This window comes from Chelmon rostratus, chromosome 22 (assembly GCF_017976325.1).
Source record: "Chelmon rostratus isolate fCheRos1 chromosome 22, fCheRos1.pri, whole genome shotgun sequence".
Taxonomy (NCBI): domain Eukaryota; kingdom Metazoa; phylum Chordata; class Actinopteri; order Chaetodontiformes; family Chaetodontidae; genus Chelmon; species Chelmon rostratus.
In genome coordinates this window covers 7,876,562-7,903,405 of record NC_055679.1, presented here as the reverse complement: position 1 = coordinate 7,903,405, position 26,844 = coordinate 7,876,562, and the positions used below count along the sequence as shown (strand labels likewise).

General features: G+C 45.5%; 2 protein-coding genes across 3 annotated transcripts; both read left to right on the top strand.

Annotated features, from left to right (window-relative positions):
• Positions 1–152: 152 nt before the first annotated feature.
• On the top strand, positions 153–17,752 carry kdm5a (lysine (K)-specific demethylase 5A). 2 transcript variants are annotated; one of them, XM_041963595.1, is made up of 29 exons: positions 153–1,405; positions 2,474–2,551; positions 3,017–3,139; positions 3,304–3,474; positions 4,005–4,190; positions 4,966–5,044; positions 5,163–5,254; positions 5,361–5,519; positions 5,644–5,763; positions 5,942–6,100; positions 6,316–6,497; positions 6,683–6,845; positions 6,940–7,059; positions 7,148–7,342; positions 7,471–7,652; positions 7,851–7,975; positions 8,080–8,230; positions 8,390–8,510; positions 9,187–9,363; positions 9,462–9,640; positions 9,830–9,968; positions 10,131–10,310; positions 10,452–11,012; positions 11,136–11,294; positions 11,733–11,861; positions 11,956–12,103; positions 12,276–12,496; positions 12,646–13,116; positions 16,714–17,752. In XM_041963595.1, exons 1-29 carry the CDS (start codon positions 1,259–1,261, stop codon positions 17,038–17,040), a joined length of 5,244 nt encoding a protein of 1,747 aa, XP_041819529.1. In that variant the 5' UTR covers positions 153–1,258; the 3' UTR covers positions 17,041–17,752. The 2 variants fall into 2 exon arrangements, with proteins under 2 accessions (XP_041819529.1, XP_041819528.1); XM_041963594.1 differs by having other exon boundaries at positions 5,352–5,519.
• A 1,458-nt stretch (positions 17,753–19,210) lies between these two features.
• LOC121626074 (sodium- and chloride-dependent GABA transporter 2-like) lies at positions 19,211–25,928 on the top strand. Its single transcript, XM_041964433.1, has 15 exons — positions 19,211–19,217; positions 19,668–19,859; positions 20,910–21,044; positions 21,114–21,254; positions 21,355–21,442; positions 21,544–21,676; positions 21,829–21,963; positions 22,771–22,874; positions 23,087–23,211; positions 23,322–23,434; positions 23,659–23,796; positions 24,941–25,043; positions 25,168–25,268; positions 25,402–25,572; positions 25,779–25,928. Exons 1-15 carry the CDS (start codon positions 19,211–19,213, stop codon positions 25,926–25,928), a joined length of 1,836 nt encoding a protein of 611 aa, XP_041820367.1.
• The last annotated feature ends 916 nt before the right edge of the window (positions 25,929–26,844 follow it).

Sequence of the window (26,844 nt, the reverse complement as noted above, 5' to 3'; positions counted from 1 at the left end):
CATTGTATTCATAGAACACATAATTGCGGTCATAAATCTTTCCTGGTAGAAGGTGCTGCAAATGGCTATTTGCAGCCTAAACACTGCCTTCTGTTAAAACCAGCGACCTCGGAAGTAGTAAAAAGTTTCCGACTGTTCACGAAGGCACCATAACAGCCCCCCCTCCAACCTTGCTAGTTTTGGCTAGCACATTAGCTAATGCGGATACAACACCTACAGACGACGTTAAATTATACGAAAAGTGATGCCCGGTGAAACAAAGCAGAACGAGTGTTGCCTTTTTTCTATCTGATAACGATTAACCTACTCAAGACATGGTGGACTGTCCTGCTCAGCCGACTTTCTCAGCTAACGCCAATGTTAGCTGCGCAACGGGTAGCGGTAGCTAAGATGATTTTAGCTAACCACATTAGCTGTATGCTAGGTTTCCACTGCCTCGAATGCTTCAATGAATGGGGGTTGTTACACGGAGTAAAGACACCAGCCACCAATGTACGTTTTCCACCACTAGCTTCCTTGTTGTGGTCCAGCTTGACTGATACTTAGCTATCAGGTCATCGGAGAAGTGGACGTAAAGACTACAGTTTATCTGAGGAAGCCCGGCGAGTGAGCGTGATTGCGTTGGCTAATGAACATTACCATCTAGCCACGGTACTCAGCCAACCGTGGATAACTTTGTTCGAAATGCATCATCACGAAGAAATCATGCACTACCCAGGTACACAGACGTAGCAATAGCAATGTTAGCTTGCGTAACATAACATTGCAGCCAACACCGTAAAACCGGAGTACATTTGTTTTGTGTTGACAAACTTCTTTTCAAATCCTGTGATCGTCCCTGGCCCAAGTCTTCACTGCTGGGTTGGTTATTGTGAAGTTGTCGTCTGTGAGAAGGAATGATGGCGTTCCGGGCTGACCCAGCCCTCCGTCCCAGGTAGGGGAGTGGTGGTGGAGACTCCCCGGCCTGGCCTGGCCTGGCCCGGCCCGCTGTTTGCGGATGATGGGAAAACATTGATCAGATCGGTTGTTGTGTTTATGCATTCACTTTCAAACCAGATTGTGATTCGTTATCGCTACAGGGATGGCATGTCATTGAAGTGATTTGTTATTTTGGAGATTTGAAAGATCATGATGGACACGGAGGAAGTTCCCCAAGAGGAAAATTATTGGAACTAATCACGGATTGTTAAGATCAACTCGGTGCATTTCATTAGATATTATTATTTTTAAAGACTGTTTCACTGGCACCACACCAACAATGTCTGCATTTGCTGAGTTCGTCCCCCCTCCGGAATGCCCGGTTTTTGAGCCGAGTTGGGAGGATTTCTCGGATCCTTTAGGATTTATCAACAAGATCCGACCCATCGCGGAGAAAACGGGCATCTGCAAGATCCGGCCCCCCGAGGTAAAGTCACATATCATATAAACATGCGATTAAAGTGTGCGAGGATTTGCCTGTTATACTCCTACGTAGTTAGTGTTGGTTTACTCGGGCCTGCGTGAAATTTGCGAAAGGCAGTTGCCATTACTCTAATAGAGGTCAAATAGGCTTAATTTCTATGCACTCAGCTGTACATATTTTATACTTGGGTGAGACTGGGTTTCATTTATTGTCCAGAAAAGTTTATGAAAGGCGCAATAAATTCAACTGTTCCGGTTACAATTCCTTTGTTTTTATTTTCTTCTTCGTGGCTAGCTAAGTTACAGTACGATGATTGGACCACGTTAGCTACGAAGATGCGACACTGGACCACATGCAGGGAGGCCTGTCGCTTCTGTCAGACAATAACCACATATTTATGTTATGTTATGTAGACACGCAATCAACCCTTTGCGTGCATCTCAATTTTCTAGGACCTTTAACTGTTGGGTTGTGTATGTGTGGCCCACAAAGCATTAATACCATTTCAGAACAGACTGAATTACCTGTTGAAAATAATAGCTTCGAAGAGGCAGTGTTATTGCACAGTTGGTGCTTGCAAAAATAGGCTCAACTGCACTTTTCAAACTGTATGAGTGGTGGTATCTTGTTTTTAAGACTTCTGCAACTAACTGTTTTCATTCATTTGTCGAATTACTGACTAATCGATTAGTTGTTTGGTCTACAAAATGTTAGAAAATAGTGAAAAACATTGATCTCCTTTTAAAACTAAATTCAGTTTGCTGTTATGGGGGAGTGAGGAAACCAGAAAATATTCAATCAGAGAATTTTGCCTTTTTTTTCCTCAAAAAAAAAAATTCTCAAACGGATTAATGATTGTCAGAATAGTCGGCCATTAATTTAATCATTAACAACTAATCAATTAATCTTTGCAGCTCTAGTTGTAGCCCATAGCCTTGCTGAATAAGCTCTGCTCATGTTCTGTTTTTCTTAAGAAATGCTGATTTGTTCAAATTTGCAGCGCTGTCGCTGTCATTTCCTCACCGTTGACGTTTTGGGATGAGTTAATGTCTCTGTCTTCTTGTTCATCAGGATTGGCAGCCTCCGTTTGCCTGCGATGTACGCAACTTCCGCTTCACTCCTCGAGTACAAAGACTGAATGAACTCGAGGTGAGTTTTGAGAAAGATACACTATGCCATCATATCAATGATACTGAGTGACGGTGTGTCTCCGGTATTGTTTTATGAAGAACACAGCAAGTAAAACATTGAGAAGTAAAACATGTATTATGGAAATTATTCTGACTGCATTAAATTTTGATTGACACATCTGGGAAGGAGAAACAATACATGTTAGGTAGCAGAATACACAGACATATTTTCACCCACAGTGTCTTCTGCCTTGCACCTGTTAAAATTTTGGATGTGTGTTTCTTCAAACCTTCTCCTCCTCTTATGTTCAGTGCAAGGGTTTTTTTAATGAGGTTTTCATATGACCAGAGAAGCATGGCTGTGTAGCTAAGAGCAGCCATTTAGACATAATATTGCCTGTGGTGTCCAGTGTGCATAACAGCAGAACATTAGGCTCCCGCATTCAGAGTCTGTTCTTTCTCCTCTCTCTCCCTCTCTGTCCAGGCCCTCACACGCGTTAAGCTCAACTTTCTGGACCAAATTGCAAAGTTCTGGGAGCTGCAGGGATCCAAGATCCGATTCCCTCACGTGGAGAGAAAGGTTTTGGACCTCTATCAGCTCAGCAAGGTAAAACTAGATCCATTGCTTTTTATGAGGTGTCTGTTTTTGTCTAATTATGTAATGCTGATTTTAGCCAGTTGCCTGTTCCATAAACCTTTGTGTGGTGTGTCATGCTGTTTTTATTTATTTATTTATCTTTTAAGCTCATGTTGGACTCCTGTGTGTTTCAGATTGTGTCATCAGAGGGTGGCTTTGAGATGGTTTGTAAAGAGAAGCGATGGTCCAAGGTGGCCAGTCGAATGGGCTTCCCACACGGGAAAGGCACCGGCTCACTGTTGCGCTCCCACTATGAGAGGATCCTTTATCCATATGAGCTCTTCCAGTCTGGGGCCACACTGACTGTGAGTGGTCCCAATTTATCATAGACAAGCTAACACAATCAGACCATGCTTCATATAGCTGCACACTAGCAGTCTCGGTGTTTTCGACCAACCCCGATATAGAGGCTCTGACAACCAGGAACATGTAAACACAATGTTATTGCTGACCTGAACTTGTGCATAATTATGCATACTGTTCCAGGCATTCATCATTTTGCACCATATACAAAATGCATGTTGTAAATGTATGGTACAGCAACTTTCAGAAGTTGCAGTAAGTGGACACTTTGTGAGTAGGTGTTCTTATTTGGTTACTTTACTTTTTATTCCCCGTTGAGCTAAATGTGTTTTGGCTGTTCCCAGCGGCCCTCTCAAATTTCAGTCTTGGACGGCTTTATGCTGTGGCACACCAACCAAACTTGGCGTGACCAAATCAAACAGCTCCGAGCCAAATGTCGCAGTAATGATAGCCCTGCTTCTTCAAAGCCTGGAATGGATGGATCTTAAAACATGTCCAAAACCTAATTTTCTTTTTACTCCACTCCTTCCAGGGCATCCAGCGGTTATATGAAGAAGGAGATGATGGGGAGGAACTGGACGAGGGAGTTGGTGAGGAGGCAATGGACGATGAGGAGCAAGATGACGGAGAGGATAAGGAGAAAGATCGGGAGGGTGATGGAATGCAAACCAAAGACCGGCTTCTGCCTGAGAGACGCTCCAGGCGCCTTAAGTCTGAGGTAAATGAAGGAGAAAAAAAATAGAAGCAAGTGTTTTGCTAAAATAAATATTTGCAGTAGTTGGGTAGACAAGAAGATTGGGAGACACTGAGAAAGTTTGACCTTTTTTGCCAAGCTGATCTTAAAAGTATAGTAAGCGTTTAATAACATTAGCTTGATGAGAAGTGAAACTTTTTTGGCTCAGTTTTCAATTTAAGCCGTAAACAAATAGTGTTATTTAACCTGAGCCGTTATTTCCCCCCTGGGAATTCATGCCTTTGCTTTGAAGAGCCTCTACAGACATGTTTTATCATATAAATTGCTCTACTTTTAATAATAATTTGTATCTGATATGTTCCTCATTAACACACATGTGTATGTATACTGGAGGCTTCAAGCTTCCTCATCACACTTTTGCAAGTTGCATATTGGGCCAGGATTGGCTTCCAAACTGTTTATGATGTCACACTTAATGCTCGAAGGCACGCCCCTGAAAAGGGGTTTTTCAGTGAGCACAGAGAAACTTTCCACTTCAACAAATGAATGTGAAAACATCTTTTCAGTGTCAAACTCTGCACATGCATCATTTTGCACAGAGAAGCTCAAACATTCAACTGTAGGAACAAGAAGAAAAAGCCTGTTTTTCAGTGGAGAGGAACTTTAAGCATCCCTCTCTCGCCCCTTTCCAGATTCCCAGCTGCGACAAGCATGCTCCCCAGAGGCCGTCTAACATTTGGCCTTTTAGCGGGATCACTCTGTTTCACAGTCTGCTGTTGTTGTTGCTGTGTTTCTGTAGAGGGAAAACAAGGAGCCAAAAGGCCTAAAGATCTTTGGTACAAGTCCCAAGATGGTCGGCCTGGAGATTGTATCAGCTGGTAAGGATCATTTTTGGTTGACCTGTGTTTTTACACATGGCGCCGACGCTGAGCAACACATCCACAGTGTAACCGAGCATTTCCGTCCTTACGTCGGCACTTTCCTCCTGTCACGCAGATGATGCATTCAACAAGAAGCAGCGTCACCTGAAAGCCCAGGCCTTCGCCATCAAAATGAGACCGCGCAAGGAGACGCTGGAGGTCAACTTTGTGAGTACCAGCTCAGTGTGTTCAGCATTTGCCTTATGGTTGATGTTTATCTTGAGAAACTGCGGGTGTGACCATCCCCTTCTGTTCTGTGCCACTGATCCCCCAGATTGACCTCTACCTCTGTCTGGTGTGCGGACGGGGCGATGAGGAGGACCGGCTCCTGCTGTGTGACGGCTGTGATGACAGCTACCACACCTTCTGCCTGATCCCACCTCTACAGGATGTGCCCAAGGGGGACTGGCGCTGCCCTAAGTGTGTTGCTGAGGTAAGACTTGAATACTGTAGAGTCATTTCTCCATCTTCCCATTATATATTTAACCTTTTTCATGCATAATGCACATGATGTGAAGTTCTGTTATATTGAATGTGTTGTCCATCTTCCCCCGCAGGAGTGCAGTAAGCCCAGGGAGGCATTCGGCTTCGAGCAGGCAGTGAGAGAGTACAGCCTCCAGAGCTTTGGAGAAATGGCTGACCAGTTCAAGTCTGACTACTTCAACATGCCTGTTCATGTACGTAAAATCCACCCAGTGAGCTGGAATATGTAAATAGTCACATGGACGCCCTTCCATCACCTTGCTGTCACACTTTCGGCTTTAACAATTGGAGGTTAAATGCGTTATTGCTCGCAGGCTTTTCACTGTTGCGATAAGGCACGGGGATTTCATTATTTCCGCTTTGCGCCCCCAGATGGTCCCCACAGAGCTGGTGGAGAAAGAGTTCTGGCGCCTGGTCAGCAGCATTGAGGAGGATGTCATCGTAGAGTACGGAGCTGACATCAGCTCCAAGGAGGTGGGCAGCGGGTTTCCTGTCAGGGACGGTAAAAGGAGGCTACTTGGAGATGAGGAGGTGAGATGATGATGATTCAGAGGTTTATAACTTTTGAAATACTTCCAATGCAGATTCCCTTCTGTCAGAGAGACATTTCCTGAGTCCTTGAATTCATCAGACTTCCATCTAACATATCCCCTAAAAGCTCTTTCACTTTAACTTAATGGTGCTACATTAAGTAAAGAAATGACATTTGCAAGTGAAAGAAAGAACATTGTTTCCTCTCCTATTAGGAGTATGCCAACTCAGGCTGGAACCTGAACAACATGCCAGTGCTGGAGCAGTCGGTGCTCACCCACATCAATGTGGACATCTCGGGTATGAAGGTGCCCTGGCTCTATGTGGGCATGTGTTTCTCCTCATTCTGCTGGCACATCGAGGACCACTGGAGTTACTCCATCAACTTCCTACACTGGTGAGACTGAACAAAGGACTTTATTACAATTCTGACCATATGCCCATTAAAAGCAACAAATGCTGCTGACAATTGGAAAAAGTAAAAATATTGAATTATTCATGAAACTAACCTTATTCTGTTCCACTTGTGTGTGGAGCATCACCTAAATGTATTTAATGCTAAATTATTCCTCTGTTCTCCAGGGGTGAACCGAAGACTTGGTACGGAGTGCCAGCCTCTGCAGCAGAGCAGCTGGAGGCCGTAATGAAAAAGTTGGCTCCAGAGCTGTTTGACTCCCAGCCTGACCTCCTCCATCAACTGGTCACCATCATGAATCCCAATGTCCTCATGGAGCACGGTGTCCCTGTACGTAGTCTGATCCTTGGATGTTTCGTGGGGTGGATGTTGGATCTGATCCACGCTGATTAGTCAAATATATGTGTGCACTTCCCCCCCTCAGGTGTACAGGACCAATCAGTGTGCAGGGGAGTTCGTGGTGACCTTCCCCAGGGCCTACCACAGCGGCTTCAACCAGGGCTACAACTTCGCAGAGGCCGTTAACTTCTGCACCGCTGACTGGGTGAGGGAAAAGCAAATTCCTCTTCCATTTTAAAAAAGGATCATGTTTTTACATTGAATGTGGGCGTTGATCTTTCACCCTTCACTAGTTACCCATGGGTCGTCAGTGTGTGGCCCATTACCGACGCCTCCACCGCTACTGCGTCTTCTCCCACGAGGAGCTGTTGTGCAAGATGGCTGCCGACCCAGAGAGTCTTGACGTGGAACTGGCCGCCGCCGTCTTCAAGGAAATGGGGGAAATGATGGAGGAGGAGACAAAACTCAGACAGGCTGTCCAAGAAATTGTGAGTGTCTTTTTTATGTTGTTTGTTGCATGTAGAAGTTTTGGGTGTCCTTTTCACATTGCAAGAGTTATATTTTCCCAGTATGTTTCGAGATGGCATCATCACCTCTCTTTTCTCCTCATCCGCAGGGGGTGCTGTCCTCAGAGCAGGAGGTGTTTGAACTTTTACCTGACGATGAGCGCCAGTGTCACAAGTGTAAGACAACCTGCTTCCTGTCTGCACTGACCTGCTCCTGCAGCCCCGAGCGGCTGGTCTGTCTCCACCATGCAGCAGATCTCTGTGACTGTCCACTAGGCAACAAGTGTCTTCGGTGAGAGATTTTTTTCAGTGCAAACTATGTCAAACAAGAAAAATAAGTACAGTATGTGGTCTAGAAATCTAATTTTTCACAGCCTAAGTTTGATACATTACTGGGTACTTTCAGGCTTGGGTTAGCAGTGCTATGCTCTACATTCACTTCACCACGTACACCATATTCTCAAGTAGATATCTGCACAATATATTTCAGGTATCGCTATGATCTGGAGGAGTTTCCTTCCATGCTGTATGGGGTCAAGACACGCGCTCAGTCTTATGACACCTGGTCAAAGAGGGTCACCGAGGCCTTGGCTGCTGACCAGAAAAACAAGAAAGGTTTTAGACTTCAACACTACAATAAAATGTGTACACATTGCACAAAAATAAAATGAGTGGGTGTTTCTGTGTTCGATTCGATGATTGTTTTGTGTGTTTTGTAGATCTTATTGAGCTCAAGGTTTTGCTGGAGGATGCAGAGGACAGGAAGTATCCTGAGAAAGCTTTGTTCCGTCGCCTGAGGGAGATGGTCAAAGAGGCGGAGACATGCTCCTCTGTAGCTCAGCTGCTGCTCAGCCGCAAACAGAGGCACAGGTCAGTGGACATGGAGACACCTAAATGTAATCCAACAGACAAGCAATGTTCTGATTGCCCTGCATGTACACTCACAATTTTTTTTTTCCATTTGCAAATCAATACTGTGTCTATCTGTGGTGAACTACTCCGTCACTCTTTTTCCATGTGCGTCTGCAGCAGCCGTCTGCGTTCCGAGAGCAGTCGCAACCGCACCAAACTGACTGTGGATGAGCTCAAGGCCTTTGTGGATCAGCTCTACAGGCTGCCCTGCATCATCAGCCAGGCCCGACAAGTCAAAGTGAGTCCCCTCTATTCCTATATTCTTACCCAGGCACCCAATAGTCTGAATGACTATTGAAATGCAGTTCACACCAGAGCATGTGAGCAGAGTGGAGCGGCGAGAATTTCCAGAGCTGCCTCGTTTTCCTCGCTCCCCGGTTCAGAGCCACTGTGCTGAACTCAGATTTCATCCTGCCTCACTCAGATTACTCACTACTCGCTCCAAACCGCTCTGTTGTATTTTAATTCTTGCCCAAATGCTGGTTAGAAGAAATTGCAAATAAAACATAAGTTTGGCAGAGTTGTCCGGTTCCTTCTCAGGCTAAGGAAGTTTAAGTTTAAGCAATGAGTCTCTTCATCATGAGTTCTCTCTCTATTGTGTGTCTCTTTCAAAATTCAGACACTTCCACAAACTGAACAATGACTGTATTAAAAAAGAAATGAATCAAAATCAAAAATCAATATCACCCCATAACCCACACAAAAACAAACTGCTCTCATGGTCAACAACAATGACCAAAGAGTTTTTTGTAACAGAGAGGCTTTTATTTACTCTGAACTCATGGTGTAAGTGGTACCGGAGCACGATGGAGACAAGGCGACGTGCTCCACTCGTCATCCAGAATCATTCCACTCTGGTTCACTGTCGCATAAAAACTTGTACTTGACTCCTGCTTCTTTTCCTTGACTCCCAGGAGTTACTTGAGAATGTGGAGGACTTCCACGAGCGAGCCCAGGTGGCACTGTCAGATGAGATGCCCGACTCCTCCAAGCTGCAGGCACTGTTGGACCTGGGTAGCGGCCTGGACGTCGAGCTGCCAGAGCTTCCCCGGCTGAAACAGGAGCTCCAGCAGGCCCGCTGGCTTGACGAGGTGGGCTCTTACAACGCGACCTGTTTGTGTGGTCTGCTGGAGTTGCTTTAATTGATGAAATTCATCACATATGGTGTGCTTTCCTCGTCATGACGCAGGTGCGTGTCACCCTGGCTGAGCCTCACCGCGTCACCCTGGAGCTGATGAAGAGGCTGATAGACTCAGGGGTGGGCCTGGCGCCCCACCACGCTGTGGAGAAGGCCATGGCTGAGCTGCAGGAGATCCTCACTGTCTCAGAGAGATGGGAGGATAAGGCCCGCGCCTGCTTGCAGGCCAGGTGAGGTTGCACAAATACAAATACGTTCACACTTGCACTTTCCTGCTGTGCTGTTCAGCTGTTTGTCATTCAGCAAACCGTGTTAGAGACAGAATACATGTAAACCTCAACAGATGCCTCTTACAAAAATGTCTTTTACTAGAGTCTTGCTTGATCATCCCACGCATGCCTGTCCTCTTATAACCCCAGGCCTCGACACAGCATGGTGACCCTGGAGAGCATTGTGCTGGAAGCTAGGAACATCCCAGCGTACCTACCGAATATTTTGGCCCTCCGAGAGGCGCTACAGAAGGCCAAGGAGTGGACAGCCAAGGTGGAAGCCATTCAGGTACTATCTACGTGCACACTACATAAATTAGAAGCCATATGTCAAGCTGTGGGTCCTCTTGAGGACCTTTGATTGACACCTAACCTGTATGTTATACAGGGCATCAGCTAAACTGTCTCTAACCTCTCTCCTTTTGTCCTTTTGTGCGTCCACCTCGCGCAGAGCGGCAGTAGCTATGCTTACCTGGAGCAGCTGGAGAGCCTGCTGGCCAGGGGTCGCTCCATCCCTGTCCGGCTTGATCCACTGGCCCAGGTGGAGTCTCAGGTGGCTGCAGCTCGAGCCTGGAGGGAGAGGACCGCTCGCACCTTCCTCAAGAAGAACTCCACGTACACACTGCTCCAGGTAGGCCATCATGAAAAAAGTTGATTTGATGCTTGCTTGTCAGATGTATAAATCTTACAGTTAGTGATTATGTCTTGTACTGAAAGTAGCTAAATAATTACTGTAAGCAGAATAAAAACATTTTTTGTTGCTTTCTATTAGGTCCTCAGCCCTCGCGTGGACATTGGGGTCTATGGCAACAGCAAGAGCAAGAGGAAACGCGTCAAGGAGCTCATGGAGAAGGAGAGAGGAGGCTTTGACCCGGACACCCTGAGCGACCTGGAGGAGAGTCTTGAAGAGGTGCGAGACCCTTCCATCGTTGTAGCAGCCTTCAAAGCCAAGGAGCAGAAAGAAGTGGAGTCCATCCACTCACTCCGTGCTGCCAATTTAGCCAAGATGGCCATGGCCGACCGCATCGAGGAGGTCAAGTTCTGCCTGTGTCGAAAGACGGCGAGCGGCTTCATGTTGCAGTGCGAGCTTTGTAAGGACTGGTTCCACGGGGCGTGCGTGCCCCTGCCCAAGACGGGATCTCAGAAGAAGCTGGGTGTGGGTTGGCAGAACAATAACAAAGACTCCAAATTTCTGTGCCCGCTGTGTCAGCGGTCAAGGAGGCCGAGATTAGAGACCATCCTGTCGCTGCTGGTGTCGCTGCAGAAGCTGCCGGTGCGTCTGCCTGAAGGAGAAGCCCTCCAGTGTTTGACAGAGAGAGCAATGAGCTGGCAGGTATGCAGAAAAATGATATTGCTCATTCTAATTATAGCTGCTTTACTTTGAACTCTTAATTACCATGCTTTGCATTTGATCTCTTCTCTAAATACCCATCCTGACTGTTCTAACTCGTACCAGGACCGAGCGCGTCAAGCTCTGGCAACGGAGGAGCTCTCCTCAGCCCTGGCAAAGCTGTCTGTGCTGAGCCAGCGCATGGTGGAGCAAGCTGCTAGGGAGAAAACTGAGAAGATCATCAATGCCGAGCTGCAGAAAGCTGCTGCCAATCCTGACTTGCAGGTACTTTAGACTTTCATCTCTCGTTGATTCCACGGTGCTCCAATTTCTGCTGTGATACAGTACAACACCAGTAACACTCGAGGAATCCTGTTTTGAGGTGCAGACACTAATCATGGCTTGCTCTGCAGCTTTGGATGTACGGATAAAATGCACCAGAAGAGGGCACTAACGTGTAAATATGAAATAGAACACAAGATTGACAGTCTAAAAATTAAAAAACATGCAGCATGTTACAGGCGACACACAGCCTGATATCTCATAGAAACATACATAATTCTCTTAAATAAGTTGTTTGTGGTTAAAATTATGCAAGTCATTATTTGATTATGCCCTGTTTCATGTTAGGATTACATGAAAAGGTGTGTGGCAAAGTATCTCATTAAATATAAGAAACATTAGAGACATTGAATATGTGTGTATGTTTCTGTTCTTCCCCAGGGGCACATCCAGACCTTCCAGCAGTCAGGTTTCAGCAGAGCCACGTCACCTCGCCAGTCTGTGGACTACGATGACGAGGAGACGGACTCAGACGAGGACATTAGGGAGACTTACGGTTATGACATGAAGGTTTGTGAGGCAGCAATAAGTGATGCTGTTTGCGTATAATCCATGGAAATTTTCTTTTTTGTTCTAATTCTTCTTTTGCCTGCTTTTGCTGCAGGACCCCGGCGAAGTGAAGCCCTACCTGTTCTGCGATGAAGAGATTCCTGTGAAGTCTGAGGAGGTGGTCAGTCACATGTGGCCGGCCGCCACGCCCTCCTTCTGCGCCGAACACGCCTACTCCTCAGCCTCCAAGTCCTGTGTGCAAAGTGAGGCCACATTCACTTACTAGTATTATGTCTGACAGCAGTAAAAAACAGCAATTACACTGAACATTTGTAATACTCATTTTAACAACTGTCTTTTGAGCATTTACACTTTGCTGGTTTCCTCTCAAATAAATATCTCCGTCATCGCATACTGAGAACATTTGCATTTCAGATGTGGGCACACCCAGAAAGCAGCCCAGGAAGACCCCCCTGGTACCCCGCAGCCTGGAGCCGCCAGTGCTCGAGCTGTCCCCGCAGGCTAAGGCCCAGCTGGAGGAGCTGATGATGCTGGGAGACCTGCTGGAGGTGTCCCTGGATGAGACCCAGCACATCTGGAGGATCCTGCAGGCCACGCACCCCCCCTCTGAGGAGAGATTCCTGCAGGTCATGGAGGTAGGGAGGTCATCCATTATGCAACCTGATTGCGCAGCTGGACCCCATGGCAAATGCTGGATAGTGACTAAACACTAGTTGGGTTGGTTCTGACTTGTGTAGATGCAGGTCAAATTGAGGAATTTTCATCTTTCCTTTCTTTTCTACAGCCCGATGACTCTCTGATGGAGAAGCCGCTGAAGATCAAGCTCAAAGATTCAGAGAAGAAGAGGAAAAGGAAGTTAGAAAGAGCTGAGCACCATCACATGCTGATGGCTGCCGCCGCCAGTGGGGCTTCGGCCATGGGCGACATGCGACCGGCCAAGTCCAAAGAGCTGAAAAGGGTGGGTCTGGAACTGGGTCTCGGGGGCAAACCCAAGAAGAAGAAACTGAAACTCAACCTGGACAAGAACCGGGAGATGAAGCAGCTGGCCAAGCGGTTAGCCAAGGAGGAGAAGGAGAGGAAGAGAAAGGAGAAGGCGGCAGCTAAGGCGGAGGCCATCAGGGAGGGGCTGGAGAAAAGGAAGGAGAAGAAGATTCTCGACATTCCCTCCAAGTATGACTGGTCGGGGGCTGAGGACTCCAACGATGAGAACGCCGTGTGTGCAGCCAAGAACTGCCAGAGACCCTGTAAAGATAAGGTGAGGACTCATCGTGCCACTGGCCTCTGCAGTACGTGTGAAAACCAGTTTTGTGGTGTGGTAATGAAATATGTCTTTTCCCACAAATACAAGTCTGACTTTCAGCACTTTAGATCATTGTGTCAAGAGGTTGTGTTGCAGTAAAAGAGGCACGAGGGGTGAATCATAGATGATTGATAAACACAGCTACAGTTTAGCAATTAACAGAGGTCAAAGCAAACCATGTGACTGTGCACCTGTTGAAAACTCAAAGGTCTGTATTTTTAAATAATATTTTTAAAATATTGATTTGAAGCTGCATGTTTACTAGAAATATGGACAAAATTCATGTGATTTTTATCTCAGCATTATCAAATAATGACATTTTTAAAGTTTCAAGCACATTTAAAAATATTGTACTCACTAATGTCACAGTGAGTCAAGAATTGCTGCAACTCAATGTAATTTACATTTTAGAATGAGCTTTATTTCTGGATTGGTTGTTTGGTCTATAGAATGTCAAAGAGTGAAAAATGGCCGAGGTGTGTCTTCAGGTGTCCTGCATTGACCGACCAGCAGTCCAAAACCCCAAAGACGTTTGGTTTACAATGATGTGAAACAGAAAAGTAGCAAATCTTTTCACCAGAGAACCCAGAGGGAGCAGAGAATCTTTCGCATTCTTTCTTGAAAATGAGAGAATCAGTTATCAAAAAGAATTTCCACTTAATGTAACTACTTGCAATGAGTGGGTCTGCAATGTTGTGAAATCCAATTTACACCAATGTGACCAGACGAGACGGTGTATTGTTTCCCTAGCCATGACTCTCTGTGCTTGCGTTGTCACTGCTGGTTTGTAGCTGGATTAAATTTCTAGCATCTTCAATATGAGGATAGCGATAGTGAGTTGCTTCTAATATTGATGAAAAGGCGAAAAACATAAAAGGTGGAAGTGTAGGGAGTGAGAGAGGGCGAGCAGTGGAGAGTGAAAAGGTTAGCGGTGAAGTTTTCAGGTTTGTAGTAAATATAGATTTTAAGTCTTGTGTCATACAGACACGGCTGTTCCTCACACAAACCGATGAGGTGATCCTCTCTTCACTCCAAAACTATCTGATAGTATGTAACGGACTTGACCCGCTGACATCGCTGCGAACTGATCGGCCGGTCAAACAGTTGACGCGGCTTACGTTTTAAAACCAGCCGCTTCACAAGCCGAGGCACGGCCAACGGCATCAGCCGGCTTGAGCTGAGCTGAGACAGGCCAGTTCACACCACCAGAACTTTTCCCTGCAGCATTCTGAAAGGGGTTCATCTCATGAATCTTTGGTCTGAACTTGGCAGAAGCAAAATTTTGTTAACTTATTTCTATAATCATTCACATTCACATTTAGACTTCTGTGAAACACAGATCCTCAACATGAGAAACTTTAGGATACTGTCGTATGGAGGGATGATAAAGAGACATCCATACAGAAGAAGGCCTGTAAACATGTCTCACACCTATGATATAAGAATTCAATGATTAGATGTTTAGCTGCAAAAGTTCACTCTGTGTTCAGAGGCCTAATAATACCTTTGGTGATGTGGTTATAGGCTGTGAAGAGATTTTTTAAATTTTCTCTATCTTTTCGGTCTTAAAAATGTCTGTAAAATTGCAATTTTGTGCAGTCCCTTCATCCAAGCTTGATGTGCAGACTAACCTAACAAAATCAGACATGATGCCTTGTTAAAATGTGGCTGTTGGAGGTCCATGATATTGACAGGTCACCTTGTCAGTTAGACAATTCTTGACCCTCCTTTCACATCCCCACCACACTGCGAGAGTCAGTAAATTCTGGTTGACGCTTTCATCACAAGAAGTTTGCAATCCAGACGCCCAGGTGTCCCCGTATGAATGACACAGGTTTTGTTTTTTTTTTGTTTGCCGAGTTAATAACGAACACTTCTCAAAATGAACGTCATGCAACTTTATTGAATATCAACAGCTGATAACAGCACTGGAACACCTTAAAGAGAGTTACACATAACGTATTAACAGGACACACTGATGTGGTCCTTTTCGGAGACAGCACTGCAGACTGTCCACCAAGTTAACCAGTGGCCAGTCCCCTTCTCTTGTGTGTCTGCGGGGCCAGCCAATCAGAGCTGAGGAACTGGGAGGCATGCATCTCCGTGGGTGAAGATTTTATGAGGGTGCTTAACTAGGAAGACAACTCCTGAATTTGGGATGATGACACAATTAAGAGATTAATATTTTGTATTAACTGATAATGTAATCCAGGACTCTTCAAATGTGACATCTGTGTGTGCATGTGTGTGTGTGGTTGTTGTGTTTGCATGAGTCCAAACAAATGCAAATTAGACATAAATTGCCAGTAGGTGTGGATTTCATGAATTATTTTATACTGTCTTTGTGTGTTAGTCCTTTAATAGACTGGCGACCTCTCCAGGGTGTATCCTACCTGTAGCCCACTGCATGCTGGGATGGGGCCCAGGCTCCCACAACCTTGAACAGGGTCACCTGGAATAGGAAAAATGATTATAAATAAGCAGATATATAGACATATAGATAATAATATGATATAAAATGTTGCTCCAGATAGCACAGCGCTTCCACCACGTTGATAAATATATTTGTTGACAGCAAGTCAACAAAAATTTGCTGTTTTTCAGTGTGTTTGAATGTTGCGTATGCAAAATATGTGCTCTTTAGTCTCTTAATGAAGCACTCATATTTTGTAGAATTTAGTGTACTAGTGTGATGCACACTCAGAATGAGCCTGTTCGGATCTGTATGAGTGCTTTGCCTCCAGTGTTGCTGCTTGCAGATATCTCAGTATCATAGAGAGCCCCCACAGTTCACACAGCAGTTCAGAACGCAGTTTTCTTTTAAAATTGATTAAAATCACACTAATAGTACAATACGCCACCAGTTTTAGTTTACTGAGGTTATCAGGTTTTATGGGAGATGCTGACAGAAACATTCTGCCACTGAAATCTAACTCCAAGTTTTTTTTAACAGTGAATGGATGAAACCTTTATCGCTATATCATAACTATTGATAAGAATCATGAATTCATGCTGAAGCTCGCCAGCTACACCGAGATATAGCGGGTTCCCTGGACATTACATGGGATAGCTTGATAACGTTAAGTTAACCACTGCATTCAAACATTCACAATGTAACTCAAATTAGGTAAAACCAGCATTAAACCAGCACACCCACCAAGCGTCAAACTGATGAGATGGTTTGTGAACTTATAGTTGGATACCAGAGGAGCAGAGGAGAAGGACTTTAAAGATGTGGGTTGTGCCCAGTGTGTTTCACTCCACAGTAAATTGACTAGTGTGCAGAACATATCCAAGATCATCTGCAGCCCATCAGTGTTTGGCCTGTTTCCTGTTGGCTCTGTTTTCAGTACAGTATATCAATCAAACAATGACTGACTCGCAGCTTTAACATGCTGTTAAAAATTACACATGAATGATGTTTTTCTCGAGTTTTATGCTTTGCTTGACAAACCGCTGCCGCATGTTTTCTTTTCAATAATTGTCATAATGTTTCCTGGTAGTCGTCCCTCCTTAATCCTCGCTCACATGCCTGCCTGTGTGTATTTCCAGGTGGACTGGGTGCAGTGCGACGGCGGCTGCGACGAGTGGTTCCACCAGGTGTGCGTGGGCGTGTCGTGCGAAATGGCCGAGAACGAGGACTACATCTGCGTGGACTGCTCACGGAAGGCCGCCGGGGCGAGCGGGGGAGGGGGAGGAGGGATGACCGTGGAGGAGGTGACAGAGGAGAGCGTCGTAGTGCTGTCGACATCGATGTGCGGCGGCGTGCAGGGTCTGCCGTCGTCGTCCGTCGTGGCGTCGTGGTCTCACGCGCCTGCCACCTCTCATCTAAACCCAGCGACTTCACAGCAGCAGCAAGAGACTCAGCAGGGCAGTTAGCGCTTAACAAAAAAAAACAAAAAAAAAAAAACAGCCTAGGACTGACTTTGAATACTGTACCTCACACAATGAGCATAACACAAAACCTAGGATCCAGGCTAGCGTTTCAGCCCCTCAACCTGTAAGACTGAACAGAATCTGAGGGGCCCTTTATGAGTGAACTTGGACGAGGAAGGCCTGGATCATAGAGCACAAGAAAAAAGATACCTTGCATCTGGAAGGCAGAGAAGAGACCCGCCGTCAGCCAGAGGCCTCATCAATGACAAGCTCTCTCTGCGAGCGCTAAGATCTGCTGAAAAGGTTGTTAGTGCGCAGAAACGATGCAGTCCTCCGACAACCGTTTTAGGTCTAGAAACATCCACCAGCTACTTGCCGGTCCTCCCTTGAACAATAATAAGTCATCGGTATGCATACTTACACTCAAACCAAACACCCCCTTACTCCAGCTGTTGTATTCAGTGCAAACAGGCAAATAAACAGACATGTCCTCAGTCGTGTTTTACTGGACATCCTGAACCGCTCCCCTCTGCCCTCCGCCTGGCTCCTCAGACAGTAACATCTCAGTATGTAGGACTCCAGACTAGGAAACACAAATGGTTGTAATGTAGTGGAATTATTTATAATGTACATACTTTTAAGCAATTAAACAAATGGATTGTGGCTTTTTTTGTTTTGTTTTCTCACCTTTAATAAACTATTGCTAGTCAAATGATTGATAATTGTGATGTTCTTTTTCTTTCTTAGAGCAACAAAAACTCTAGCAGGCAAAATGAAGCAAAAGTAAAATTAAAAAATATTTTCGTCTTTCATTTTTGGGGTGAATTGGCAGAATTTGACACGGCAATGATCCCGAGGGCTCCGTGGGGACTTGCGGTCACGTCATTGAGAGGTTGATTGATTTCAAGTGGCAAGTCAAGCTTCACATTTCCTGCGTTACTCATTAAGCTCAATTAGAGGGGAGATGTGGAAGCATGTTGTGGAGCTCTGGTATGAGGGCTTGCCTGCTGAATTCCATGTTACGTGTGTTTTTCCCCCTCCGCTGTAAGCAGGGAAATGTCCCTGTTGCACAAAAGACAAATGACAGGTCAAGTTTTCTCTCACTCATTTCTGATCCTTGATCTTTCAACACGGAGAGAAAAAAAGCAACAGTTCTGTGGGATTCACACATAAATGTCTGAGTTTACAGAAACTGCAAACGAAAGAGCGGAGGATTGTGGGTGGGGGCTTGGCGGGAGGGGGGCTGTGCTGATGGCCACTTCTAACTCAGCCGAGTCAAATCCGGCGTGAACTGACCTCAGCTGCTTTTGTGACTCACCTCTGTCACCGCTCTGACCGGGACTGTCAGAAATAGCGGTCACAAGGGGCTGCGAGGCATCAACAAAATCAACCGTAATGGCACATAATAGATTACATAACGGCTGCTCCATCATCCCACGCCGCCACATCTTCATCGCCTGCTGTTTGTTGTGTTGATTCTCGAGTGGAATTTCTGACAAACTGCCTCAATGGTCACAAAAACCGTTCACAGCCATTGCTGTATAGCAGAGTGTAGCACTGCTCACACAAGACACACTTTCCCCCTACTCCAGCAGCTGGGTAGCAATAGTAATACTGTTGTGTTAGATCAGCAACACCCAAAGCAGACGCACTTCTCTGTCACACTGAGTTTATTCTTGCACAACGTGCAATTTTGTGTTTACACAGTTTGACCCACTTGTGATATTATAGCCTGCCATACCATCATGTGAGCATGATGTGTGGATCACCATCTTCATCAAATCGCCTCAGTTAATGCCTCAGCTTGTCTATGATGGGAACATACATCGTCTTGTGCTTTTGCAGGAATTTCCTAATCATAAGATTTCAATATTTTTTACTGTGCATTCCCACAGCAGAAACTGACACAGTGCTGATCATGCTGTCACCCTGCTGGACTCTCCCATTGCACCTTCTTCTACTCGCGTAGTCATGGCAGGTGATGTACTTTGCTCTGAAGGGGGCAGAGGAAAGGGAAAGGACATGGAGGCCGGCCTAAGTTTAGCATTACAAACCCCCGCCCCCTCGCTCCGGTCATGTTAAATACTAAAACCTGAGCATTTACCGATAAATCTCCAGAGACCGCTTCATCCTTGAGACGAGAGTTACAAACAGAAGATCGAGTGGCACTGCGATGAAAGGTAAGCTGCAAATCAAATGTCATTTCCCAGACTGAGCATCTGGAGACTTTTACTACGATTTCACTGGATTTAAGTTAATTAAAGCCCTTTCTTTTAATGTGTTGATTGTTGTATTTTAGGCAACGACAAAGATTGAATTGCGCTTATATGAAATTGACACAATTCATAATGCACACACAGCTCCAAATGAATCACTTTGTGTGTTTTCAGGTGAATCTGTTCTTTGTAAGAGATGAAAAGGACTGAGCATGCATGCCCCTTTTCTATCTATGCACTATTTTGCTCCACTGTCACCTACTCTGCAGCTGGAACTGTTTGGTGTCTTGTACCTTGCTTAAGGGGATCCTCACTGTTACTGAGGGCAGCAGGGAAAAACAACACTTCATGCAACAACCAGCTTCTATAAGCTGCTGCAATCCTCCTCTGCTCTCCTCCTTGTCTGTTCTGCAGGAGACGCTGCCAGAGCAGGCCTTCCCAATGGCACCGGCCAGACCAAGGACCTGCTGCCCCCATCGGAGGAGAAGATGGAGGAGCGGGGCCAGTGGAGCAACAAGATAGAGTTTATCCTTTCGGTCGCCGGCTCTATCATCGGCCTGGGCAACATGTGGCGCTTCCCTTACCTCTGCTACAAGAACGGTGGAGGTGAGTGGGAGATGAGCTGAGTGCATGGAGGAAAGAGGCTGATGGATGTCCCTCTCCTTTATAGTTCAGTGAATTCATTAATGAATCTCAGCACTGACAGAAGGTACAGCTAAAACTGAAAACCTCAAGATTTGCATGCACAGTTGACTGGTGTGTCAGGCTTAAAGAAAGCAACTTTTACAATCAACCATGCAGGATTGTAGTACTAGTAGTGGTAATACATGCAAAAACAAGTACAGTACAAGGCCTGAAAGAACACCTGAGTGCTCCTTTTTTAGACTCACTTGAGCTCAGGTGAAAGAAATAGAATCATCACATCACAGTTAACCAAACCCCAGAGAACGTTTTACCCCGTTTGCTTGCGGACATGCTTGTGTAGCTGCTAAATTGGACGCCCCTCTTCCTCCCTCCATGGGGTGGCGGAGGGTCAGGGTTCAGGTCTGATCGGGGTCAGGCAGCTGTTGTTGCTCCTCGCTCACAGCAGCTGTCCCCGCGGAGAGGCGGAAATCTGAGCACGCCAAGCATCCTCGGCCGCCCGACGGGACGCCGAACTCAAAAGGCGAAAGAGAGTGGCAGTGGCTGGGGTCTGCAGCCAAAGAAAGGAGCATCGAGAGAGCTAATGCAGCTTCAGACCAATTCAGTTTATGATCAGGCACAGTAAAATGAATTATTGTATATAAAATATAACATCACCTACTTGTGACTCTTGAATTCTGCATGGTTTGTTCAAGCCATCTTAATCTGGTCAAATTCGCAACTATTCAAAGGCGATCTGGTGTGAACAGAAGCATCATATTCATTTAGAGACAGAGAAAACACGCTTGTAATGAGTAATGCATAATAAGTAATAAGTGATCCAAGAAAGGGTGAGAGGGGTAGGAGAGAGAGAAAGTTCTCCATGATTCACTGTCATGCACTACACGCATCTTTTGTCGTCCTAACCGTGACTTGATAAACCCGGGATTGACATTTTCGGGAACTGAGGCTGGAGATGGTCAAAAAGTACAAGTCAGCTCCACCCCTGAAATCCTTTTCTCTTTCTCAACTCAGGTGCATTCCTCATCCCCTACCTGATCTTTCTCTTCACCTGTGGTGTTCCCGTCTTCTTCCTGGAGACGGCCTTGGGCCAATACACCAGCGAGGGAGGCATTACCTGCTGGAGAAAAATCAGTCCTCTGTTTGAAGGTAGGTAGGACAGGTGTGGCATCTTTGGGCAGAGCCACTAAGGGATCTACTAAAATTTATTTTCTGCAGGTCTTGGCTATGGCACCCAGGTGATCGTGACTCTGTTGAACTTCTACTACATCATTGTTCTGGCATGGGGCATTTTCTACCTGTCTTTCTCCTTCTCCTGGGACCTGGCCTGGTCGTCCTGCAACAACACATGGAACACAGGTAAACAAATGTACATCAAAAGCCAACAGAAGTTCCTGTGATGTGTTTTTTTTTTTTTTAACATGAAAGAATTCCTACTTGTTGTTCTTTTCCCTGCCAGAAAACTGTGTGGAGTTTCAGAGGAGAAATACCTCAATCAACCAGACGATCAACCTCAACTCCACCTCTCCTGTCATCGAGTTCTGGGAGTGAGTTCTCCTCGCCGCCCCAACCTCCTCCCGCTGACACATGGCTGTTCTGAAAATGACAGTGACGCATCACCTTGGTGTTTCTTTTCCTGTCCCTGCAGGAGAAGAGCGCTGAGGATTTCCCCCGGCATTGACCACATGGGCTCCCTGAACTGGGACCTGGCCCTGTGCCTGTTCATCGCCTGGGTCATGTGCTACTTCTGCATCTGGAAGGGGGTGAAATCCACGGGAAAGGTGGGTGAGGGGGACCTCTGTGAGAATACCAGGTGGCCCTTTTTTGTCTATTTAGAAGGGCGCATTGAGGATGACATCTGGTATTTATTTCCTCTCTCTGCCGTGTTTCTTCTTTGCATATTTAACATCTCTGCATGCGTGTGTCTGCATAGGTGGTCTACTTCACGGCGACCTTCCCCTACGTCATGCTGATTGTGCTGTTGATCAGAGGGCTCACCCTGCCTGGAGCTGGCATCGGCATCCAGTTCTACCTTTATCCAGACCTGGGACGACTGGCGGACCCACAGGTACCAGGATGTCACACAAACCCCTTCAAATTAAAGGCAAAATGAAAAAAAAAAAAAAAAGAATACATTGATTGACATCTGCTTTATGAATCATCACGGTGGTCCCAATGAGGGCCTTCAGAAGATCTAGCGATGTGGTCCCCGTGGGCGAGGGCGCACCAGGTGCAGGAATCCCATGGTTCTCTGCTGGGGAGGCTAGTTTCTGCTGGGTCCATCTGCTCTCCATGAAAGAGGCAGGGGCCGCAGGGATCAAACGCAGGGCCAGGACACCACAGGGACTGTAAACACGAGCTCTACCAGGGCCGAGCTGCAGACAGCCGTATAACCAGCCTCCCCCACCTCTAAGTTTTTAACTGGCTCTGCTCCCTCCCTCGATTCACCTCTCATGCATCTCTCTTGTTGTTCAGTGCCGTTATTACTGATCTTCTAATTCTGCTGCTGTCGTAGTTTGCCACAAAACCAAACCAAATAAACTAGATTCAGCACATTATTGACGCCTTTTCCCTTTGCTACATTTTTGTATCTGATAAAGAATGTTTTGACTCATTCTGCTGTTCATCTCAGCTCCAGCACGCTATATATGTATTTTTGGAGGCTTGGTTTGTTAATCAGTGTAGAGACAAACAATCCATGACGGACCTTTAACACTTTACTGATGTGAAACTACAAAAGTCAATGATTATGTATGCTGACACACAGCACGTGAATTCCTCTGGATTATCTAAACACTGCATGGTATGCTTGTGTGCATCATTTGGCATCGCTTTTGTTTCAGTGACTTATTATTATTTTTCTTTCCTTTGTAAGGTGTGGATGGATGCTGGCACCCAGATCTTCTTCTCCTATGCCATCTGTTTAGGGTCGCTGACTGCACTGGGCAGCTACAATAAATACAACAATAACTGCTACAGGTATGCAAACAATCTATGTGCGTACATACATGCTCAAAAAACAGGGGCTTCCAAGGGAGTACATGGTTCAGTATGGAAAAAGTCACAACACAAATCCTAATTGGTGCAGGAAATTTGCTTAAAGGCAGCCTCTTTGTCATCATTGACATCGGGTGTGATAGATATGATCACCTGTGTGACTCTAAAGCTTGATGATGTCCCTTCCGTTGCAGAGATTGCCTGTCGCTGTGCTTCCTGAACAGCGGCACCAGCTTTGTGGCAGGCTTTGCAATCTTCTCCATCCTGGGTTTCATGTCTTATGAGCAGAATGTTCCCATCTCAGAAGTGGCAGAATCTGGTGAGGCTTGCATCAACTACCTCAAGGCTTGGAGAAAAAGGAATAAGCCTGTATAAGCTCTGGCCAGTATTTTATTTGACCGGTTTATGTTGTTTTACTCGTCTCCGTAGGTCCTGGCCTGGCCTTCATAGCTTATCCCCGCGCTGTGTCCATGATGCCTTTCTCTCCTCTGTGGGCCGCCCTCTTCTTCATCATGATTGTTTTCCTAGGCCTTGACAGCCAGGTACATGATTAACCACCACACACTCACTGTTTTCCACAATGGCACTGATTACTGAACAAATGCGGCGACTCATTTTGCTTTTGCGGTGTTCGTCAGTGTAAATTGCACTGAGATGATGCTAGCTGGGCACATCTTTCTTTCATTATAGCTCACAAACAAAGAGTTTCATTCACTTTCCTGTTCTTACCTCTCTCTCCCCCTCTTTTCCTCACGTCCCCCTCCAGTTTGTGTGTGTCGAGAGCCTTGTGACGGCGGTAGTTGACATGTATCCTGCTGTGTTCCGGCGTAAGAACCGCAGGGAGCTCTTCCTGTTAGCTGTTAGCCTCTTCTCCTTCTTCATGGGCCTCATCATGCTGATGGAGGTAGGGGTCACACTCTGGGGCCGCACACACACACAGATGCAAACTATACACGCACAATGACAAAGATCTGCACTCATTCACTGCAGTATTTAAGATGGCCCTGATTTTTATAGTTAATGTCCTAAATTTTCCTTATTGTGTTTGTCCTAACAGAGCAATTAACTATGTCCACTGAAAGGGGAACTAGTGAAATGAGTTTCATGCACGCACACACGCACACACACACACACACACACACACACACTTAGATCAGGCTGTTGCTGGGAGCTGCTTGCACCTGGTGATTTTGATGCTTTGTTCCGCTGAAATAAACTATTACAGAGTCCAGTTGATATGTCTTCACCTCTGCACAGCTGGAAGCGTGAATGCTCTGCAGAGGTGTCAACAAGTTATTATTTTAGTACAAGCAAGTCAAAGGTTTTATGCAGCATGTCTCAGGTCAGTCTCAGGTCAGTCTCAAGTGTTGCTATCGCAATGCTGAAGTCACGCCTGAAGTGTCCAGTTTTGGGCTTCAGCATTTAAAATAAAATAAAGTAAAATAACCATGCAGAATCTGGATTCTTTAATGACAGATTATCAAAAAATACTGTGTTGGAAGTACAATCTAGATTGCAAACAACAAGTAAAGTCACACAGTTCGGTGCTTTACCTCGTCAACATGCCTGCTGTTGCCGCGTGAATTGCTTGCCTGACACAGATGTGATGCACTCCATTCATGCTTGACTTCATCAACTTCCCTTGACAGTGTTATCAGTTAAACTGTGGCAGTGCATGAACAGACACCCCAGATGTTTCACTTTGCACCAGATAGATAGAGTTGAAGCCTGCCAAGTCAAACTACTACAAGTCGATGATTTTCAGTGTGTTTTTTATTTAATTACATGCAGAGTCAGAAAAATTGTGACTTGAGATGTGGAAAGTTTGAGTCTTGTAACTAGTTCAGTTTATTTCTCATTCTTTCATTTCCACTTCCCTGCGGTTTGTGTGTGGCTACAGGTAGATCTGTAACACACAAAGTGTAAAATTAGTTCAATTTCAATTCAGCTCATGAGTTTATTTAGTTAACTTTAACCTGTTTCATGTTATTAAGCGTATCAGGTTCAACATCCTAGCATAACTTAGCTTTACATCTCTCTGTTTGTAGGGGGGCATGTACGTCTTCCAGCTGTTTGATTACTATGCAGCCAGTGGCATGTGTCTTCTCTTCATGGCCATCTTTGAGACTGTCTGCATTGCCTGGGTCTATGGTAAGCGATCCTCAAACATTAAAGATTTTCCTATTTGTTTTAATCAAACAAGGAGTGTTGATTCTAATCACTGGCAGGCACTGAGGCGCGGCAAAGAGATAAATGTCTTTACTTGTTTTTCCAGGTGCAAATCGCTTTTACGATAACATTGAGGACATGATTGGCTACCGCCCAGGACCTTACATCAAGTACTGCTGGTTATTCTTCACCCCAGCCACGTGCATTGTGAGCATCAACAAACGAATTAAGTAGCATCAAGGCTTTTCCAAAAATGACAAAGCCTGACAGCACCAGAGGCCTCCCCCTCGAAGAACCTCACTCTTCACCGACAGTAATACGTGTCTCCTTGTCCCTGCAGGGTACCTTTGCCTTCTCCCTCATCAAATACACTCCCCTGAAGTACAACAATGAGTATGTGTACCCATGGTGGGGCTATGTCATTGGCTGGCTGCTCGCTCTCTCCTCCATGGTCTGCATCCCGCTTTGGATGGTGTACAAGATCAGCACCACCCAGGGGACACTAAGAGAGGTAAGAGTTGGCCCTTATAGAGCTCTTTGTGATCCATCAGTGTCTGAAGTTGCAGGATACGTATGCCAGTTTTGGTCTTGGTCTTAAATCAGATATCCTGTGTCCCCTCTGAGCCAGGTCCTGGCTTGAACTTACTCCATTGTGGAATTTGCTCAGTCAAGATGTTCAAAACTGAAGCCTGTTAACACTGGTGTATCTTTTTTCAGCGCGTCCAGCTGCTCATCACACCGTCTGACAGCTTACCCAAGACCAAGAGGGAGCAGGAGAGGTTACTGGCCATCTTTGCTCCCGGGGGAGACGCCACCTTGACTACAAATGGCTACTATCCTGTCTCAGAGAAAGACTCCAACTTATGAGGCCCACGGTGGTGATGGGTATGGGAAAAACGTGGGGTTCTGGTTCCATCCTTGACTTGCTGCAACCTTGGCTCCATCTCAAAGATCACAGCAGGGAAAGAGTAATAAAGTGCCACATCACCTACTTTAATACACAACAGATATGGAGGACTCAGGAGATAATAGGCCTACAGTGTGCTGGGTTTGGCAGCACCTGTACATTTCAGGCATGTCAGTAATGTGATAAAAGAAGGATACAGAAAAAGAAATTAAAAAGTCATTTATTGTTTGTCATTTATTGTATTGCTTAGATGTTTTAAAGGGGACAAGGGCTTTTTTTCAGGGACAAAAGTCATTTACTCAAACCGACTCACTCTCTTTCTTTGGCATTGTTCAGCTCTGCATTTCGCAAGGTGATGTAAATGAACCAACTCAAGGTCAGCTGAAATTTATGAGTCAGCCTTGTTCTGTAAAAAAGGAGAAGTTAATGGCATTTTCATCGCATTCAACGGTGGCAAATGCAGAGAGAGAAACACCGGATCCACCAGAAGTGGAAAAATAAATGTTTTAGTTTGCATAGTAAGGTTGAATTTCGTGCAGATGTAACACTAAGACTGTAAAATCAGTAACGGAACAGGTTAACCTTTGTAACAGCTGAAAGGTGGGCTCCTTGTAAGATACTTTTTCAGCCCATCTGACATCACTTCATGGTTCCTTAACCATATTTGTATCATATATTGTATTATCATAACTGATTGGGGAAATTTTCCTTATTGTATTTACAAGAATTGAAATAAAATGTTTTGCATGGATGTGCTGTGTAATGAAAAGATATCATGGCAGTAAAAGTTAAAATGCTGTAGCAATAGCTGTAGAACTAACGTGACACATAGTTTCATATTTTGTGCTGTAACATAATATGACTGTACAAAGAAAT